This window comes from Melospiza georgiana, chromosome 3 (genome assembly GCF_028018845.1).
Source record: "Melospiza georgiana isolate bMelGeo1 chromosome 3, bMelGeo1.pri, whole genome shotgun sequence".
Classification (NCBI taxonomy): Eukaryota; Metazoa; Chordata; class Aves; order Passeriformes; family Passerellidae; genus Melospiza; species Melospiza georgiana.
The window spans coordinates 97,608,158-97,628,559 of NC_080432.1; the positions used below are offsets into that span (position 1 = coordinate 97,608,158).

The 20,402-nt window shown below is 37.3% G+C and overlaps 1 protein-coding gene across 3 annotated transcripts in view; it reads left to right on the forward strand.

Annotated features, from left to right (window-relative positions):
- The window catches only part of ARHGEF10 (Rho guanine nucleotide exchange factor 10), a 110,979-nt gene that overhangs the window by 63,743 nt on the left and 26,834 nt on the right, over window positions 1-20,402 (forward strand). For all 3 annotated transcript variants that reach the window (XM_058020562.1, XM_058020563.1, XM_058020564.1), the window contains 7 exons: window positions 10,221-10,336; window positions 11,963-12,090; window positions 12,666-12,766; window positions 13,683-13,804; window positions 17,373-17,459; window positions 18,816-19,039; window positions 20,117-20,274. In XM_058020562.1, the coding sequence (XP_057876545.1) occupies window positions 10,221-10,336; window positions 11,963-12,090; window positions 12,666-12,766; window positions 13,683-13,804; window positions 17,373-17,459; window positions 18,816-19,039; window positions 20,117-20,274 (936 nt within the window). The remainder of the gene's footprint in view (window positions 1-10,220; window positions 10,337-11,962; window positions 12,091-12,665; window positions 12,767-13,682; window positions 13,805-17,372; window positions 17,460-18,815; window positions 19,040-20,116; window positions 20,275-20,402) is intronic.

Genomic DNA, 20,402 nt, shown 5'->3' on the forward strand with positions numbered 1-20,402 from the left:
CTTCTATAAACAGGGAGGGAGAGAAGTGTGTGCACTTCTTTCTGTCAATATCTTTCTCAGTGGAATGGAATGGCATCTCTTTTCAAAAATGAAGATAGTGCTGCTGTGATAGCCATTGCCTTTAAAACTGGGATTTTTTGCAGGTTTGTCTAATGAGAGATACAGAATTGGGGAAGAAGAAAAAGCCAGCTTTATGATCCTTCTAAGGCACAGCAATAGTATACAATATCCAGAGTAAGCAAAACTAATATTAAGTGACATGTCAACTCCAGCATTGGTGATAAGATTTTAGAAAGAAAGATGTGGTATGACTAGCATTGATCTAGCTTTAATCTGAATGAAATATATAAAGATTAATAATGGAAGGCTTTATTTTAAAGTTAATGTTATCGAAGTCAATACTACACACTAAATTATATTTAATATGTTTATAAATGTAAATTGTTACTGATATATACAAACAAAAGACCTAAGAGTTTAAATAAATCTAGTGCTAAAAAGCCTGTTCATCTAAGCAAATGGGGTGACATTAAATACTCGACTTTGTTAAGCAGATATAAGTTTCTATCTAGTGGATTAGGCAAGGATCAATTTAGGTGTTACATGCTTGTCTCACCCATGCAGGATGAGATTCTTCTCTTTGCTTTTTGTATTTTTTATAGCAATTAGAGGATTTGTCATCCACTTCCTATAAACCTTGTTCTGTGTTGCCAGGGATCTCATCCACATCATGGCACAGAGTAGTAAAATTATTAGAAACCCAGCTGGTATGAAAGAGGGAGGTGAGCTCCTCACAGTGCCATTTCCACAGGACTTGCTATAGTCTGGTGGGAGCTCCAGTGTAAACCTCTGGCAGCTTGGCCAGTTTACAACTGCCTGCAGAGCTGTCTTGGGACCCTGCAGTACTTCCATTGTTTAAATGCCTTCCCTGTGTACTTTCATTGCCTGTCTATATCAGTGTTTGTCTTTTTGCACCCAGTTTCTCCCTCACCCTTTGTGCCATGCAGGTGCATCCCAGAGGCCCTGTGTGACTTCTCTCCCTCCTTAGGAGGGCAGGGGCTTCCAGGCCCATGCTGTCCTCAGCCTTCCTCTTTGGGCCTTGTGGGGCAAAAGAAGAGCATGGCACCTCTTTTCTTTCACTCTCAAATCTTTGTTTACAGCATTTTTCTTTCTCCTGGGAACAGAGCCAGGAACTGCAGTCAGTACATTGTCCAGGAAGACCCCTGACCATTGTCCCAGCTAGTGTGACACCGGGGAGCCAGGCTGTGGGGTCCACTCCAGTGAGCATATCAGGGCTTCATTGTTTCTCCCTCATGTTCCCTGCTGCTTTAATCTCTGACACAGTACAGCTGCTTCTGTCAGAAGGAAAAATATGTATAGCCTTTTATATCTGAAATTCCCAGTGTGGTCAGGATTAGCTGGAGCTTAATATAATATTGAAGCCATGCTCTCAATGTATGAACTACTTCTCACTATCTCCGAGGCTTTACATTTCCTTGGCAGTTTTGCATTATTTTGTATCATTTTATTCACAAATGGTATAGCACTATGAATTCAATACCTTACTCACTGCTTCCAGTTGCAAGTTGTTGATTTTATCTTATTATTCCTCAAGAAATGTGAATAAGCAGTTTTGTGGTTAGATGGTAATCTTTGTGCAACCTATTTCTTTAGTGTTGGATCTAGTACAAGGAGAAAGACAGGTCTCAGCATTCATGTAATTACCAGTTGAGAGAAAGGTATTAGCAACTGACAGTGAGGTAAAGTTTGTTAAAAATACTTTGTCAGAGTTGAGACTTGTGAGGTTTTTTTCCCATCTCTACTCTGTGTACTGGATGTTGTGTGCTATTTGCTTCTGTGATTAGGACCTGAAGAACTCCCCTATCTTGCATGGCTGTGAGAATAGTTAATTTAATACACTAGTTTGAGAGACTCAGATTATAACTTTCAGTAATTAAGAGCATAAATTATGTTTAGATGGATATATGATTTAAGTATGATTAGACTGAACAGTGTCATTTTATGTTTATGATAAAGCTCTTCATGGTGGTTGGTGATGGAGAGTCCTGACTATATCCTGGCTGCTTGCTTACACCATGTCTGAACTGAATAGTTTGCATTCTAGAAAGCTTGAGGGGTTTATTGCTTACCACCTAATACTTTGTTTATGTTTGTGCTGCTTCTTTCCACACTAGGTTACTAAGCCTAAGTTAGTGTTGTACTGCAAGGATATGTGCGAGTAGCTGCACGTAGCAGCTTTTCATTGATGGCTGCCAACTGAACTCTTGTTCTCTGACGTCATTCCTGAATTCCTATTTGCTTAAATTTCCAAACCTGGAGACTGATGCCACTCAAAAACTTGGTTAGTTTGGACCTGAGAGTGTGTTATAGTATCAGGAGACCTAGTTGACTTATGATGGCTCATATTTTTTGGGTGAATGCAACTGTGAAGATCATGAGTTGGGTTTAGCATGAAAAAGCAAACCAGGGAGGGCAGAATGTCTGCTTTTCTGTGATGAACTTTAAATTGACCCGTGGACTTGTTTAGGTCATAAGCCAGGATTTTAGACAACTATTTTTTTTTTATTACTGTCTTAGTCAAATTCCAGCTGGCTGTTCAAAAACTCTCATAAAGGAAAAACAAGAAAACTGAACCTGCCCATGTGCTCCTCTAATACATCTATGGAAACAGGAACAGCATGAGTGAGCAAGTGAAGGCACAAATATGAGGGGTGTGGTGATGTGGGTGCTGTCAGGGACTTGGCTTGCATAACACAGTGTGCAGGAAGTTGGTAGTTCAGCATCTAAAACCCTCATCTGCTTTTTTACTGGCTTTAGCACTCATACAAAATTGTTGGGAACAATGTATATCAGAGGTATGGATGTGCCTCTGGTGTATAACAGTTGCTTGGATGTGTCAAGTTGTGTGCAAGATAAAGTTTTAGTACAGAAGGGGGCCCTTGTCACCAGCCTTCTAGCAAAAGCTAGGTGTTCTGGGACAAGGGAGTCTGCAAAGGAAACACGTTTACGTAACATCAGTATGAACTGTTAAATGAATTAGTGTTTCTGGTGTTTCCAAGATTCACAATCTTTTTGCCAACTCTGTTTATTTACTGCTGAAATAGGTAGCTTGCATATAAAATGGCACATAAAGATTTCCTTTTCTGTTTGTACTTACAAAAGTAGCTCCACTAGACCTGTGAAAGGAGAATGTTGTTTCTTGCTTTGATAAGTTCTCTTCCACTGAACAGCTGTAAGCAATGGTGTGTTTTGCATACCAGTGTATCTATAGGAACAGGATTTAGTACCAAGTATAGTGGAAGAATTCTTCAACTGTGGTGATTGAATCTTAGACCTTATTAATAGTTTCTTGTTTTCCTTCTTTATATTAATTATCAAGGTCTTCAGTATAGAGGAAACTATTTTACTTTAGATACAATGTTGTCTTTCACAGTCTCCATTCTTGTCCTTTCTAATGGTGGGCATTATAAATTAAGCAGTGGGATGCTGTCAGAACTCAGTACATCCCTCTGGGTGTCCAGAGTTGCCAGGACCTCTGCCAGGGGGCTCAGAGATCCTGGCATACAGCCCAGAACACCTGTGGGTTTGATTGTGACCTGTGGAGCAAATTGCCAGCTTTGTATGAAGACTTGAAAGCCACAGAAGTTTAAGCAGTGTAATAATAAAATTATCACTAGGTGAAAAAGTAGATTTTGGGATTTTTAGAATAGAGGTTTTGGGGACCAGATGGAGGGATTTGGGCGTGTCTAGCCTTTCTTCTTCTTCTCGACCTCCTTCTTCTGCTGAGATGTTGCCATTTTGGGATTGGTTTAGAATAGAAGTTCACTGTCTGACATAGGTGATAGGTATTGGAAAGTAATTGTAAACATGTTATACATAGTTTGTAAGAGATAACACTGCCCCGGGGGCGGTCAGAGTGCCACTATGTGTCCTGCTGAGCGTAACAGGAGAAAAATTTTTATAGATAAGATACAATAAACAACTCTGAGACCAAGAAATGAAGAACTTCAACTCATTCTTCAAATGTGCAGGCCGAAACAGAGACTCTTCACGTGTCTCAGGGCTGCAATAAACTGCAGAACTCCAAAGAAGACGCTGTCTGCTTATTATTACTTCAGGAAAAAAAAATCAACATAACTTTTCTAGGACAATCAAAGCCAAATTTAAAGAATTTAACAATTCTGTCTACACTTCAATGGTTTTAAATGTATTACTGCTGCATCTTCATAGTTTAACATAAATAGGTTAACAGTCTCATGATATCTGTCTGGTTTATGATGAACTGATCAAGAATTCATCTAGTATCATGATACTTTGCTTTCCTGAAGACTGTGCACGCTTCTCAGGTTTAAATATAGTTGAAATGTTGTGTAAGGGCCTGTTTTTTTATTATTTGCTCCAAATATGTAAACCTATACAAGTACTAGTTTGATATGCATTCCTCAGACACAGCAGCTTTTAACGTTACCTCCCACATATGTAACTTCTTCCCCCATCCCAGGTGATTTTTATGCTCTGTAAGAGGATTGAAACTTTCCCAAATCTCTTCCTTTCATAACATTTGACGTTTCAGTGTGCTGCCTAGATTGCACACAGATGGCTCAGTGGGAGGAAGCAATACAAATGTGCTCAGCCTCGAAGGCCAGATTGCAAATGGCAAGTCAAATTTGGGATATACCAACCTTTCAGAGTGGTCTTCAAATCTGGCATGTTCTTCAAGCGTATCATTAATTTTGTGTTACCCCTCAGTAACACTGGAACTGTAGTCAGGGAAAAAACCTTTCTCAGATTCAGTTGTGGTTTTTGCATTTGAGCATTTATGATCTTCCATTCTGTGCAACACTAGCCTGACTTCAGGGCTATGTGTGTCTCAGAAGCAAAGGAATCTCTGTAAGGACCTTGAATTTTCATGATGCAGCGGTTTTCACTTCATTTCAATATAGCTTTTCCAAAAGCAATTTGTATAGATGTATTGTGGTTCTGAACTATGTGGAGAAAAGGTCATTACAATGATTATACTCAAGGCAGATGTTGTCTGTTTAGTTACTTTGCAGTAAAAGAGACACCCATCAGTCTGTCTATTAACAGTATTTTGTTGCAATACTGAAAGTATTTTGACTGATGCTTTTATTTTCTTTGTGTGACATTTGGATTTATATATATATATATATACATATATATATATATATATATATACACATATATATATATATATACACATATATATATATATATATATATATATGTATGTGTGTATGTATATAATTACCTGAAGGAAATTCTTCTAATTGGGAGTAAACAGGAGTTTAATATAGGATGGGACCAGCTGAGCTATTGTGTTTGCTTGCCCAGCAACAGATGTTCACATTAGGGGTGATTGCATCTACTCTGTCTTTAGTAGCATAAATCTGTGATAAAATACTAATTCACAAATGGGAATCAGAACACACAGCAAGAGCTTGTAGAAAATGTTTACAGGTAACAAATCCCCATAGAAAATAAATGTGTCCCTTTGTAATTCTTAGAAAGGAAGGATAGGGTGTGAGCACTTCAGGACTGTGATAACCAATATGCTTGAAGTGGCCATGGAAACTGGAAATTTAGGGGGAGAGGATGGACAACAATCCCAAGGGAGCAGCTGCTGTGCCAGCACCTATTCAGGCAGCTGCTGTTGTGCAGGGAGAGAGCTGTGGCTGCTCCCCAGCAATGCAGCCCTCTGCCAGAGGTGGGAATCCTCCCCTCTGCCCAGGCACTGCCACACAGACACTTCTCTAGCATGTGTGTATTTATTCACAACCTTCCCAATTCCATTTTTGCCTGAACCAAGTTAAACTGACTTTAACCACACCCAGGGAGTTTTGGGCAGGCTTTGAAAATGCCTGGATATAGATCACTTATAATTGCTTCTTTTTCAGTTATAAAAATTGCTTAATACCAGGCAAAATTGATGAATTTGAAGCTGTGGTGCTGAGAGTAATATTGGGAAAAAAGCAGGTAAAATAAATGTTTGGTATTATACTCAAATGTGTCTTGATCTAAGAAGAAATTGTTATAAAAAGCAAATCTTCTCCCCAGTTTTACACAGCAGCACAATCAATTTAAACTTTAACCTCCTCTCTTCCCTCTAAACCAATTTGTGGTTTCATTTTCTTTTTTAACCTTGAGTGTATTTCATTGTAATGCTGAGCAAGGAATTGGGTATCTTGCAAGAATTACTGGTTGTTGGCCGTAAGCTTGTCTGTTGCAGGGAGGCACAAATTCCTCTGGTAAAATCTTAGCAACAAAGGAGTTGGTGAAAAAGATTCTTGCTAGATTACATGTGGCCAAGATTTCACCCTTGATCTGTAGGTGGAATGCAAAAACGTTGCCTTTGAAGCCACATATGTGGTTATTGGTTACAGCATGCTGCCTTCTCTCCTGCCCAGGCACACTCTGTAGCACGTAGGATGTGTAGAGCTGGGGAGATCCTTCTCTGAAAACATGAAGGGCTTTTTTCCCATAGGAAAAATAAGTTGTTTTAGAGTTTGATAATTAATAAGAGTGGCTTGGAAAGAGAAGAAAATGTCTTTATCATTTGTGAAACATTTCACAGTACAAAAGAAACCGACCATGTATCTGCTTTGGAGTGAAGCCAAGAGCTTTTCAGTGCACTCTCTATGGATAAAAGGAGGAGTGAACACCCACCCCAAAATAGCCAGCAATTGAATGGTCAGGGAACATGTGTGGGCTGAAGCAGCCAGTCTGTGGCTGTGAACTGAGAAACATCTGATGAACAGAGTAGTGTTTTCCCCCACCTCCTCCACTCAAGAAAAACCCTCCATCAGACAATTCTCAGGATCAGCTGGTAGTCAGTGTTTGGTTAACCACTGAGAAGCCAGTTGTATTTTAAAGGGCATTGTGAGTAACCCTTAGAGGACCCAGTTCAGATAAAGTTGCTACAACTTCCAACTGCTACCCAGACACAATCCAAGTGATCGCTTTTTGGAGAACTTGCTTCTGATGAATCTGCATCATTGTTGATTTCTGAAGCCTTATTTTTCTATGCCAGTTTTGCCCACTAGGGACCTCGGTGAAAGGCTGACATTAGTGCTGCCTATTGATGTAGTCCTTGGGTATTAAAATTTCTTCCTAACTTGGCTGTTTCTCTTTTCTAGAACATCAGAAGATGGAAGCAGACTCTCATTAATTATTTACTGTTTTGATTTTGTGCTTCCTTTCCTGTACTAAGAATTTGATCTTTTAAAGAATGAGCCTAAAATTACTTTTGTTTGTTTTTTCTGTGTGACAGCCTTTCTGATGCCAGGTTAGTTTATTTGCTTTGACATTCATATTGCATCCTTTTTATCTTTACTTATTAATAGCTTATAAAATATGCATGATGCAGACAAAAGAGACTCAGGTGACAATTACTGAATGAAATTCAAGATTTATGCCTTATTTCCAAGGCTGGAAGAAAGATATTTGTAAGATTATTTGAAGCTTCAAGAAAAGGATTATCAGGCATGGTGGATATATATGTATGGCCCAGAGCAAGCCCATCTGTGTAGGCACTTAAAGCTTTATGGCCACAATTTAACACTATGGCTTAAAGTCCTACAGCATCTGGGGCTTGCCTGGATGCTGCTTGTTATATGTTGCATTAATATCTGTTCTCTAAACAGTAATAAACAAAATGTCTGCTGTCTTTATCAAGCTACAAAGAGTGACCCTGGCTTTTATAATTTAAGAATAATGTAATTTGCTTGGGAGAAAATACATGTCCTGTACAAGTAGAGCCTCACAGACTTAGCTTTTCACAGCCTGATTGTTCTAATTTTTCTCTTGGTTCAAGCCCACAAAACTAAATTTCAAAAAGATTTGAAGTAATTTTTTCACACCATGTTTGGTTTGGTTGGTAGTGTAGTTTGTAAATGACAGGTGACTGGACTTGTGCCAAAAATTCACCTAATCAAACAATTATTTCTGTTCAGTGTGAATTCTTTTTTACAGAAATTATGTTTTCATTAGAGAAATTTGGGGCAAGAATGATATAATTTGTTTTGTTTACGGTGCCAGACACACTGTGATGGCTTTTAGCTAGATTTCAACAGATTTCCTGTTAGTACTGATCTGCACCTTTCTTTGCAAGTAGCCCCATAACAATCAACAATTTGATGCATCTAGGAACTAGTAATTCTGGTACTTAACAACTTACAATTACTGTGGATGGTAGCAAGAAAAAAGGTGAGCTATCAGAAGGTAGATACAAGGACAGAAGAGAGATTTTTCAAGTATTTGGGTGGAAGAAAGTGACAATGCAGCTTAGTGAAAGTATGGAGTCTGCAGTTCAAGAAAAGTGTTGAATTTTTTTTTTTTTTTGAAACAAAACTGCAAACATACTTAACTGACCATAATTTCAAAATTCTTTTTCTTAGCTCTACTTTGGAGTTGTTTCTTTTCATGGTGCACAGTAAATGTAATTATCTTTTCTTATGGACTAATTTGGTTTTCAGGGTAAGAAAGACTAAATTGTTCTTTTAATTAGCATTCAAAGCAGGCAAAGAAGAGGATGATAATCACATCTATTATCTGGATGGGTAAACAGTAGTAAAGGGCAGTTGTTCCCTGTCTGGTGCTCAAGTGCAATGCACAGAAATAATTTTATTGGTCTAATTTACCAGAAGATTTAAGGGCCAGATAATAATTTGGAATTTTATGGGAATGTGTAATATTTTAGGTCTATGTTGCACTTTCGTGCAGTCAAATGGAGAACTATATAAAGTAGCCATTAATATTTTCTTTGAGTCTTGAAATTTTATGCTTTTCTGGGTTTAACACAGACTTCCAGCTTAATATAATGGATTGCATTGAAGAAAAACATTGTGATGACCTCTATCTGTATGATTCCTCCAAACAGGAAAATGTCTTTAGAAAATAGTTATTTTCATACCTAACTAAAAATATACATATGATTTAAGTAGACTTGTTTCATGCATGTTATTTTTCACATTTATTCTGATTTAGGCTATTTGGACAGCTTTTTGTTTGGTTTGTGTTGTGTATCCTGGCCCTGCAGCAGGCTGGGGGAGCAGAGGTGCCAGCAGTGTGTGTGTGGCACCTGGGCTGTGCCCAGCACCCTCTGCCCTGCAGCCAGGGCAGGTGGCACAGCTCGTGCCCGTGCTCCTCAGCTGTCTGCAGAGCCAGCAGCAGCACTGTGTGCACACAGTGAATCCTTCTGATCCAGCTGCCCACAGACTGGCTTCCAAAGCTCTGCTAAGGATGAAGGATCCATAGTTTGGATACTACACTGTGTGAGCTAAAGAATCTGCAGGAGTTTCCTGGCAAGATAATCCAGTCCTGTTCCTGTCATTCAGCCCAAGGGAAACTTGCTGACTCTGTATGAGTCAGGGTGGGTTTTTTTATGGAACAGTGAATGTTGTTTCCAAAGGAATTACATAACTGTTCCACTCCTAGCATCATGGTAGTCAGAGTATGTTAGCAGGGGTTTGTAAGCTTTGTGCATTTAAATGGACACCTTATCCTAGTAAAACAGTGTGTTTTTCTGAGTTACTGTTCCCTTGTACTTGTTGATTATTAGCATAAAGTATTTCTGCTGCTGTTCAGATTTGCTGCTGATTTTAGAACAGATCCTTTATTGATTTAAGCATGATCGCAGTAAAATTTCAAGTGGTTCAGTGAAATTGCAGGCTTGTGTTAGAGTTAGGCTATAGACATATGACCCAGAACTGTCTCATGACCAATAAAGCAAATTTTTAATTTTAAACCATCATAGCAAAAGCTACACATAAATGTTTTTGCTTGTCATGTAACCAAAAACAACCTCCAGGAAAGATGTTTGCATTAATGTGTTACAGCAAGTCTGATGTTTGGTGCTAAACAAAACTTTCATGGCAGCAGGAGATTTTGGGACCAGTAAAGCTTTGATATTTGTTACAATTCTAGTGTGAGATATTAAAACTGCAGATAGTGCTCTCCATCATGAACAACTAGATGAACAACTTGAATCTTATTTGTAGCTTAAAAGGGAGTAAGATGATCTAAGAGGAAATGCAAATGGGAATGCCTGTACGTGCAAAGAAATAAAGCACTCTGATTTTAAGATGTAATATATGTTTATATTGTCTTTGTGATACTTTCCTCATTCAACTGAAAATTGCATATTTTTGTTATGTATAACCTTATGGTTTTATTTATTTCAGACAAGCTCTATATGGGACCAGGGCAACTGTACCATGATCTGCAGAACCTTTTACATGACTTGAATGTACTTGGTCAAATTAGCCAATTAATAAGCAGCCTTAAAGGAAACTATCAGGTAATAAACAAAGCTGGATTTATTTTTCGAGTCTGTTCTTGTAAAGTTGTATAATTGCCTCTCCCTGGGGTTTGTGCAAGGCATTCTTTAGTTCTCTCTGCAAAAAGTGGAATAATTTTTACCTCTAGTATTACCTCTAGTAAACAGCATTTACTGTTGACTGTTAAGTGTTATAAATAGATTACAGCTGTCCTTCTAATCTTGCTTTTCTTTATTGTTTTTAAATGTAGGTGGATACTACAAGTGTCTGCATTTGTTCAGTAGCTGATAAGCTTACATGGAAACAGAATTACATTTTGATGTTAAGAAATTGGATTCTGGCAGTTAGACATGGTAGTAGGAGGATGGTTGTGTGGAGGAAGCTCTTGATCCCCATCCAAGCTCATAATCCTGGCTTTTGGGGGGAAACTGTACTTAAAACTGAGTATAAATCACAAAAATATAAAAGGATTTTCAGAAGTATTTTGAAACTATTTTGCTTTAACTTTGTTCACATCCCTTTGATTTAGCTTATATTCTGGCAAACAAGTGTAGTATTTAACACCAAATGAAGCCTTGAGACTTCAAACAATTACTTTTTTGCTCGGTTTTTTATGCATTTTATATGTGGTTACATGTAGTTTTTAACTCCTACCTGCCACCACAGGTTACAAATGTGTATACATGTATGAATATATGAAACCTGAGTTTCTCTTGACATATCTTGGCTTCAGAGTAAAGGCATTAAATAAAACAGCATTTGGTGAAAGTATGTACTCTGAACAAAATTTATGGAAAGAGTGTTCTTGGAAAAAGCTTCACAAGTATTAGAAAGTGAATTTCATCTGCATAATTGGGAATATGTATAGCACAGATATACCATAACACATTCACCTGTCACTGTATAAAAAAACCTTTCTGCCTGCACTGACAGTCAGAGTCAACTACATTTTGAAAACTTAAAAATCAGTCATTGTTTCAGGGTAGATATGTGTAAGATCATTACAGGAATTTAGTTGAGGAATGAGGTTGGCTTCTTGATATTTGAAAAACACCTAAGTTTTCATAGAATTCTGATGGAAAGTGTGGTAGTGTGGGTACTTCTGTGTACTTGTTAGTCTCGATGCTTTGTACATTCAGGTGAGCTTTTACTCTCTGCAGCAGAACACTCACCTTGTAGTTATTGCTTCAGCATCTTAAACAGATTTAGACCACGCATCTTTCATGATGACTCTCTAAACATTTTGACTCAAAGATTTGAACAAAAGCATATTTTCTACATGATTTGTTGATGTTTTCAAAATATTTTCTTTAGTGGCAGAATTCGTGATGCTGAAATAAAGTAAAAGGCTTATGCATACACCTGATACAAATTCACATATTTGAATTTGACAAACACTTGGGAATGTCATTTATGCATCATTAAACTGATCAACGTGAGATTAAATGTTCAGATAAATTACATTAGAAAATATTTTACAGATATTTCTGAACTGTGTTTACAATTATGGCTAAATTATCCATGATGGAAATGTGGTCTAATTGTAGGCATGAGTCATTGTTTGTTGTATGCAGGAATTACCTTGTTATCCTGATTGCAACAGGCAGGTAGGCTGGTGTTGAATTTTAGTTTTTTTAATTTTTCAGAACTTAAACCAATCTGTAGCCCATGACTGGACCTCAGGTTTACAAAAACTGATTTTGAAAAAAGAAGATGAAATCAGAGCAGCAGATCGCTGTAGAATTCAGCTGCAACTCCCAGGAAAACAGGACAAGTCAGTAGAAATCTTGATTACAAAACTTTCTAAATTGGTTTATGTATTAGGTATAGATGTATGAGTGAGAATTTAGGAATCTGTAGCTCTTCCCTCCCCTCTGTCTCCATAGTAAGCCCCTGAGTTTTGCTCTTATGCCATAATTCTGGCAGCTTTAATGCTCCAGAGCAGCACTGTGGCTTTTCTCCCATTCCTCAGCCCAGCTTTAATGCTCCAGAGCAGCACTGTGGCTTTTCTCTCATTCCTCAGCCCAGTTTTAGTGTTCCAGAGCAGCACTGTACCCTTTCTCCTGTACCTCAGCCCAGAGTTCTGGATGCAAGAAGCAAGAGGGGAACCGTGGCAGTGACAGCTAACAGGGTACAGTCACTGTTGTATTCCTTCTCCAGTTCCTCTCAGAACATTTCATGTAAAGCATATGGCATATGGCATATCATAGCCTGCACACTTCAGTCAGAGCTGAGTCTTTGTCTAAGTATTAGAAAATAATGAAATTTCATCTTGCTCAGTATTTTTAACCATGGCTGTATTCATACCCAATGCATTTATAGGTGGCTTTTTTTTTTTCTGCACTGCAGGTCTGGGCGGCCAACTTTCTTTACAGCTGTGTTCAATACATTTACCCCTGCCATCAAACAATCTTGGATCAACAATTTACAAATGGCTAAACTGGCCCTTGGTAATTCCTCCTACTTGCTCAAATTTCATAACAAGTTAAAATAGCTCTCAATGTACAGTGTAATATGGTTTTTTTTTTTTTCGAGAATGATTTTCCTTTTTTGGTGAAAACTGTACATGTTTAAAATTGCAATACAGTAAATAGTAGTGATTGTGTGTCACTACAAAGTAATAAAATAGATAAAACAGGGCACTCATTGTGAAGGAATATATTTTTAACAGTATTTTAATGAAGTCTGGCATTCATTATCAATTGTTGCATCTAAATCAACACAAATAGTCTCTAAGAGCAATAAAAATATGCTGTCCTTTGATGTTATTAATCTCCTGTGTTTGCACAAAGGGATAGGTTTCCAAAGACACTTGGACTTTTCAGTGCCTAAGTTGAGAAACATTAACTTGCTTGAAAGCAAGTTTCACCAGCACATGGTCAAAATAAAGTGCTTTTGTGATGTCTCATGGAAGACAAGCAAAATAACAAAAAAGAAGAGAGAATGGATGTTTCCATCACTCCAGGACAAGGATCCTTATAATTATGATAACTGGCAGCTGGTAGTGATGTTTCTTAAACAGGCAGAGAAATGCTGTTCAACATCAGATTTCTTAAGAATCTTGAGGAGAGGCTTGATGTGTCTTTTCCTCTTTCAATATTCAATTTACAAGGTCATTAAGAGACTATCCTTAACATTTTGCTAATGTAAGATGTTCTTTTTTTGTATTATCAGTATGTATGTAATCTATTCAATTGAATTTCTGCTCATAGTTTTATGTTGTCATTTATGCATCTATGGCATAAGAACAGCCTGATTTGTATTGATTCATCCTGACAGAATTCTTTTCTGTTTCTGTGGAAAGGTGGAAGTGATTATTCACTGAAAGGATTGTGGAGTGTTTATTGTTTTTTCTTTCAATTACAGCAGAGGATAACCTGTTAGGTTGGTTCTGCATAGAAGATGATGGGAATCAAATCAAAAAGGAGAAACATCCTCTCCTTGTTAGACACATGCCAGTGATGATGGCCAAGCAACAGGAGTTTAAGGTGAATGGAATTTTGATATGAGATTGCAATTAGGTTTTCTTGTGTGATATAATTTCTCAAGAATACCATATTGTAAATACATCTATTAGTTCACATCTATTAGTTCTCTTGAGCAGCTACCTTGGTTTAAGGCCATTAGCAATTAAAGGTCCAGAAGAGTCACAAGAATGCAAAATGCTGCAATCTTTGAGGCACTAAGGATCATAATGTTTATTTTTACATAGTATGACATTCACTTTCATATGTAAGTGAATCACTCAGTGTAAACAGAACTGTTGGGCATTTTTAGTTGATCTTGAGATTTCCAAGTGTGTGTTTGGGGCTTAGAAGTAACCTAAAGCTTACAAAGAGCAGGAATCTGATCTGCATGAAAGCTGTCCTTTCCTGGTGTAACTGTGCTAAATCCTCCTCAAATTTCTGATTTTCATCGGTGCACAGAGAACAATATTTTAAAAATACTTTTTTAAAATTATGTTTTGTGGAATCTTGTGTAAAATGTCATATTCTGAACAATGATATGGACATTGTCTGAATGGTTCATTTCCCAAAGCAATATATCCGTTTGAAGCCTTACTGACCACTGACTCTGATGATGAAAATAAGTACAATACCAAACCAATAGGTGAAAGGGAAGAGTGCTGGATACTGTTTTTCCAGTGTACCAATAGGATTTCTTATTGACCAGCAGTCAGTAAGTCTTGTGCAAAAAGGCTAATGGAAATGAAATTGTGCATGTATGGATAGAATCCCAAAGTTAAGTTAATGTCATTCCATTGGTGCTGCTTTAAGAGGTGAGTCTGCAGGCCCTCACTGCTAGAACAGCCTACACAGGAGAGAAGCTCAGCTGACAGCTTCACTTCAAATGTGAGTGTACAAATTGGATGTTGGGGGAAAATAATTGGTGGTTCAAAATGCAGTAGGAATGTGTAATGGTGCTAAGACAATCTATTCCTCTGATATTGGCTTTCAGAGCAGCTAAACTTTACTGAAACTCTCTGATTTCCCATACAACCAGTCATGCTTCTCTTATTAAACAGCTTTTTCTGGGGTTTACTTTCTAAAGTCATCACTGATGAAATAACCAGCTATTTTGAAATTTTTTCAGAAACTTAAATAATGTATGTATTTCCTTAGCGCCCAGCCATTTGTAAGTCCTGAAAATGTGTGCCAGGATCATTTAAGAGCCAGGCTCAACTCTTGTAATCAAGTTAGAGCAGAGTCTTCTTATTTTGAAAGGAAAGGGAAGTTTGTCACCTTTACAGTTGGCTGAGATCTTGGCCTTGGTCACCTCAGGAGAGCAGAGTGTGTGACAATATTGGCCTCAGCCCTGAGCTGACTTTGCCAGTTTTGCAGCTCCTAAAGTAATGTGGTTGTGAGTCCAGGTATCATTCCTGGTTCTCCCAAACCCTTGATGATACTAGAAAATATGACTTAAGTATTACTGCAGCCTGAGGTGCAGTTTGGCTCTCCAGCCCCAGCTGAGAGAAGAGAGCTCTGCTGGGCTAACCCTGTTTGCTGGCTCTCTGTGTGCTGCTCAGGCTGCCCACTGGTGCAGGGAGACATCGGAGCAGGTCCATGTCCCAGGCTTCTGCCAAGACTGAGAGCTAAACTACCAGGGTTTAACTATGGAAAAAACATCACTTTTGATTAACATGAAAAGTGACACAAGGTGTAACAAGGAGCCTGGGAAATATCCAACATGCAGACTGTCTTATTTTTCACTAGTGATTTATTTCATTGTCACAGCTACTGTAAATCACTACAAGTAGATAGCTTCAGCATGTGTTAAATGAGACATGCTAAGACAGGCATGGAAGCTATTTTTCTTTCTCTTTTTTTCATCTATTGATTTCAAAGTTTTATCTGTATATAGTGAATTGCTTTGCTGAATAAATAATGTTTTTTCTACTAAGGCAAATCACTTAGTAATGCCTGCTGACTTCAAGGAGACTGTAAAATTCTTTGCACTTTGGAAAATTAAGTAAACTTGGAATTTAGAACTCTTAACTTTTGCCAAGTTGTTTTTGGTGTTTATTTGGTTTTGTTGGGGTATTTTTTTTTGTTGTTGGTTGGTGGGGTTTTTTTTGTTTTATTTCTATTTTGTTTTGATTTTTGTTTGATTTGGTTTTTGTGTTTTCTTTTAATTGTTCACTGTTTGGAGGTGATGTTGCTAGGCTATGGGGAGTTAATACTAACTGAGTACTCTAAGTTAATACTAACTGAGTTTTTGCTAGTACTACCATATAATCACAAGGACATTGATGTCCAAGATTAGCACATTAGTTTGAATTCTAGAGAATCTAGTGTAAAAATGTAGTATGACACCTCATTAGAAACCTTTTTATTCTCCACACAGTTAAGAATTGCTTTTATATATTTTGAAGTGTTTACATAAGCTTTATGAAATGCCCGTGGATATTAGGGAAATTAGAAATCCATGACTGGTCATAAAAATGGGGTTTTTTTCAGATCCTTGATGCTTGATTTATCTTCCAGTTGGGATGGACTTTAAATATAGACCTCGAGTCTGGTGTTGCTTTCAGTTGTTTTTTTTAATGGCCTGCATGATAAAATCATGACTATTCTTATTAATATACTGACAGTAACATGATGACAGGAGATTGGAAGGGAGTTGAAGTCTCAAGAATGATAGTATTACCATTCAGAATGATCAAGGCACCTGGAGAAATAATTGGGGGGGAGGGAGGGGAAGGAAAATAAAAAGCATGACAGTCAGCAGGACAGACACATGGTATGCTCACTGAGAAATTAGGAGTTTCATAAATCCAGATTGAAGAAGTGGTTTAGTTGGTCTGTTAAAGTAATTTTTAATAGACCAGCAAGGTAAGGATTAGTTAGGAATGTAATATTGTTACAAAGAGCAGTAATGAATGAGATGTGTAGAAACAGGTTTCTGAAGAGGTAACCATGGTGTAGTACTGCTACCAGCTCTCACAGAATAGTGTGTTTGGGTGAGAAAACTCTGTGCTCTTAAATACACACATGAGGTTGATAGTTCTGCTGGAGAGATGTCAGTTGAAAAAGTGGCAATAATAAGTTTAAAAACAAAAATTTGTAAAAACATTGTTTAAAAAAAACTATATGTAATTAAATGATAATGTTAATTTAGCCTAATGAAGAGGTGTCTCAGGCAGGGTCATGGCATATACCAGCCTTACATGTGAAAGGACACTGTAGAGAAAGAGAAGTAAGTACCTGGTGTGTGAGATGAGAGGTAACAGGCTAATGATTACATCAGGGATGGTGTCAGGCTGGGGACATGAAAAACTTAATAAAAGTCATGAAGTTATGAAGCATTTGAGCAGATCAGCAAAAGAGAATTTGTAGTCTTTGGCTGTGGAGGTCTGTAGGGGTAGGTAAGGAATGTGTCAGGAGCAACATCCGTGCAGCTGACCCTGCCCAGGGGGAGCTAGGTGAACTAAACTGACTCCTTGTTTTATGAGATTCTTTCATACCCTTAAATGCTTCAGTTAATTGCAAACTAAAATAGACAGAAACAGGCGTATTTTTCTAATGTGCTAACAGCTCTCTTTTCCTCTCCTTGAAGGTTGAATGTGCTGCTTATAATCCTGAGCCATACCTTGCTGGAGAAACAGAGTCTGATTCCTGTGCTGTGGAACATGGCTTTCTTTGGGTAAGTGTAATCTTTAAACTTTACCCAAAGTAAAATCTGAAAGTGGTTGTCTCCTGTTTCTTTCCATTGCTTTTTGTGACTTTTGACAATGTGTAGGTATGAAAGAAATGTTGGGCTGTTTTCTTCTCTTTGTTTATTTGTTTAAAGGGTTAGCTACTAATTTGTCCATGTGATCTTGCTGGTCTCTGTAGGGTGTCAGTTAAGTGTGTGTGATTTGTGCAGCACAGAACGAATTCCAAAGTGCTGAGCACATTCAGAAGGGAGTTATGTGCTAATTTGTAACAATTGCTGCTAAAACCCGTAGGAGCTTACACTGTCCTACTGTCTGTTTTCATATTTCAAGAATGTTTTAGCCAAAAAAATCTGTTTAAATCTGCATAGGAAAAAACTTACTCTGCATATTGCTATGACCCCAGACATGCAGATATTCCAGCAGAAAAAATGAGGTGGATAGAAGCTGTTCATAAAAGAAAAAAAAAGGCAAGCTAATGATTTCAGGAGCTTTTCTATTTAACACAATACTGAAATTTTAAGGGAACCCTAGCAAATTAAAAGTTAGAAATGGCTTTTCTTAGTGGTCTTTTTCAAGGCAACCCATATAATTTCCTTTTGTCTTGGCATTTGTAAACAGTAGTTACAAAAACATGCAAATTAAACCTTTCTGCTGCTACAAAATATTTTTTTTTTCTCTTTCCTATTTTATTTCATATAAACAGAAAGAGTTACTATACAAAAGCATGTACTGTGCTTGGGTAGATTTTTTTCTTCTCCCTGGGGAGATCCCTTGGGGGCCATTCGGGATCCCTAAAATGTGCAAGTTTATGGGCATGTTCATGATACTGGATCAGGGAGAAATTTAGGCTTCTGTATCAGCAAGTTTACAAGACTCTTTCTTTTGGGATGGAGCATTTCTTTGTAGGGCTGTTACTGTGCAAAGGACAGGCCTCAGCTATTTTACCTGTTTCAAAAGAACCTGAGACAATTAGAACACCAGTTATTAAAGTAGCATGTTGCACAGATACTTACAGTAACTTACATTATGTAGTGTAAATTACATACTTACATTATGTAATGTATATACATTTGAGTCAGATATCAGAATAGGCCATAATATTATTCCTGCTTTAAAAACATAGTTTTTTTTTTGAGTGTAGAAGGCAAGTTTGTATGTATAATGTTTTGATATATTTTGTATTTGTGCTGAATTATTCTCTCATGTCTTAATGCACATATAACTTGACATGCAGTCTTTAGTTAACATTCCAGTCATTCCTTCTTGTACTTGTTCATCTTCCTGGAGACAGGTATCAGTCGTGGTCTGTTGTGCTTTTTCTGATTTTCTTTTTTTCATTTCAGATTGGCAGCTGTACTAATCAGATGGGCCAGGTTGCAATAGTCTCATTGCAAAGCTCAGGCCCCAAGGTTATTGAGTGCTTCAATGTGGAATCACGGATTCTCTGCATGGTCTACATACCAGAGGAGGAGAAGCTGAAAGAGCAAAACAAAGCTCCAGACTCTGAAAATGGTCTTGCAAAAACTTCTAATGTGCCTACTATTTGCCTTGGCATGGAAGAAGGAAGGTGATTCTTGGTTTTGGTGTAATGTGTATGATTTATTGATTAAGTTTGCTATTCTATAGCAAAATTGTGTGAGATACTTCTAAGAAAATGTTTACTTTTTAAAAAAGTATCCAAGAGTTATCCAGTGACCTCAAGGTATCCATTCCACTTAAATCATGGATAAAATGCACTCTACATTATTTAAAATTATACCGTGTGGTGTTTGAAATTAAAGCAGGGCATCTTATTGATGAAAGAAGATTAGTTCATCATATCTGAAATAAATAAATACTACTTTTGTAACATTACAAGGTAATCTTCAGGTATTGGAAAATTTTCAGAATGGCAGAGAGGAGTCCATTAATCTTCTGCCCTGTCATTTGTGCAGGATTTGTCACATGAAAAAAAATATTGCTGTTTACTATTGACATGAATTACTGCTCTGTCTTTGAACTGATGGCCTACAGAGCCATGATTTGTGTTGAAGAACAAGGCTACATGTTCTTAATTTATAGGTCAGTTAGCAAACAGATCTTGTTATAGTTACTGAGGCCATAAGTGTGTAACTACATGTGATTTTTGAAGATGTTTGTAACCAGTATAAATGAAGAAGAAGAAAATTTTCCAAGGAAGGTGCCATTTCTAGAAGTCAGTGATTTAATTCTAAATTTGACAATATTCTTACCATACCCATTGTAACAATCAATAGGAATCATGGAAATTTTATGTGTAAGTGATATCTGGTAGTGAGTTTTTCGTTTCTTCTCCCTAGTTCTCCACATAATATATATATATATATATAGTTTTTTAACTAATTAAAGTTTTAGAAAGACTCATAATAAGGACTTTGAGCAGAATTTTTATTATGTCTCTTTTTTGAATAACTGTTTCTGCAGACAAGATAATATGAATGTGTTGTCATATGTCAATGTTAAGTAATTGCAAGTTGTCTATGCAGACATTCTGGGGTGTCAAGAATTGAAGGAAAAAGTCCTCTTTCCCCCAATATTTTATTTTAAACTTCTCTTTTGCATATTCTAGCAAGAACTATGTAAAGCATAATTTCACAGGTCTGTTTCTTCTTGCTTCTTTCTATAGCATTTCTATTTACAAAAGTTGCCAAGGCTCAAAGAAAATTCGACTTCAACACTTCTTCACTCCTGAGAAATCAACTGTTATGAGCTTAACATACAGGTCTCAGTACTTGTTTGCTGGCTTGGTAAATGGAAATGTCTCAATCTACACAAAAGCAGAAGGTAATGCTGCATAGTGATATGATTTGATGGCATCCTGAGGAACTGACATGTCAGTGTATTTTGGCAGAAGTAATTTTCCACTAATGTATTTTCTGAAAATTCTTTGTAAAACTGCTGAACTAGGATTA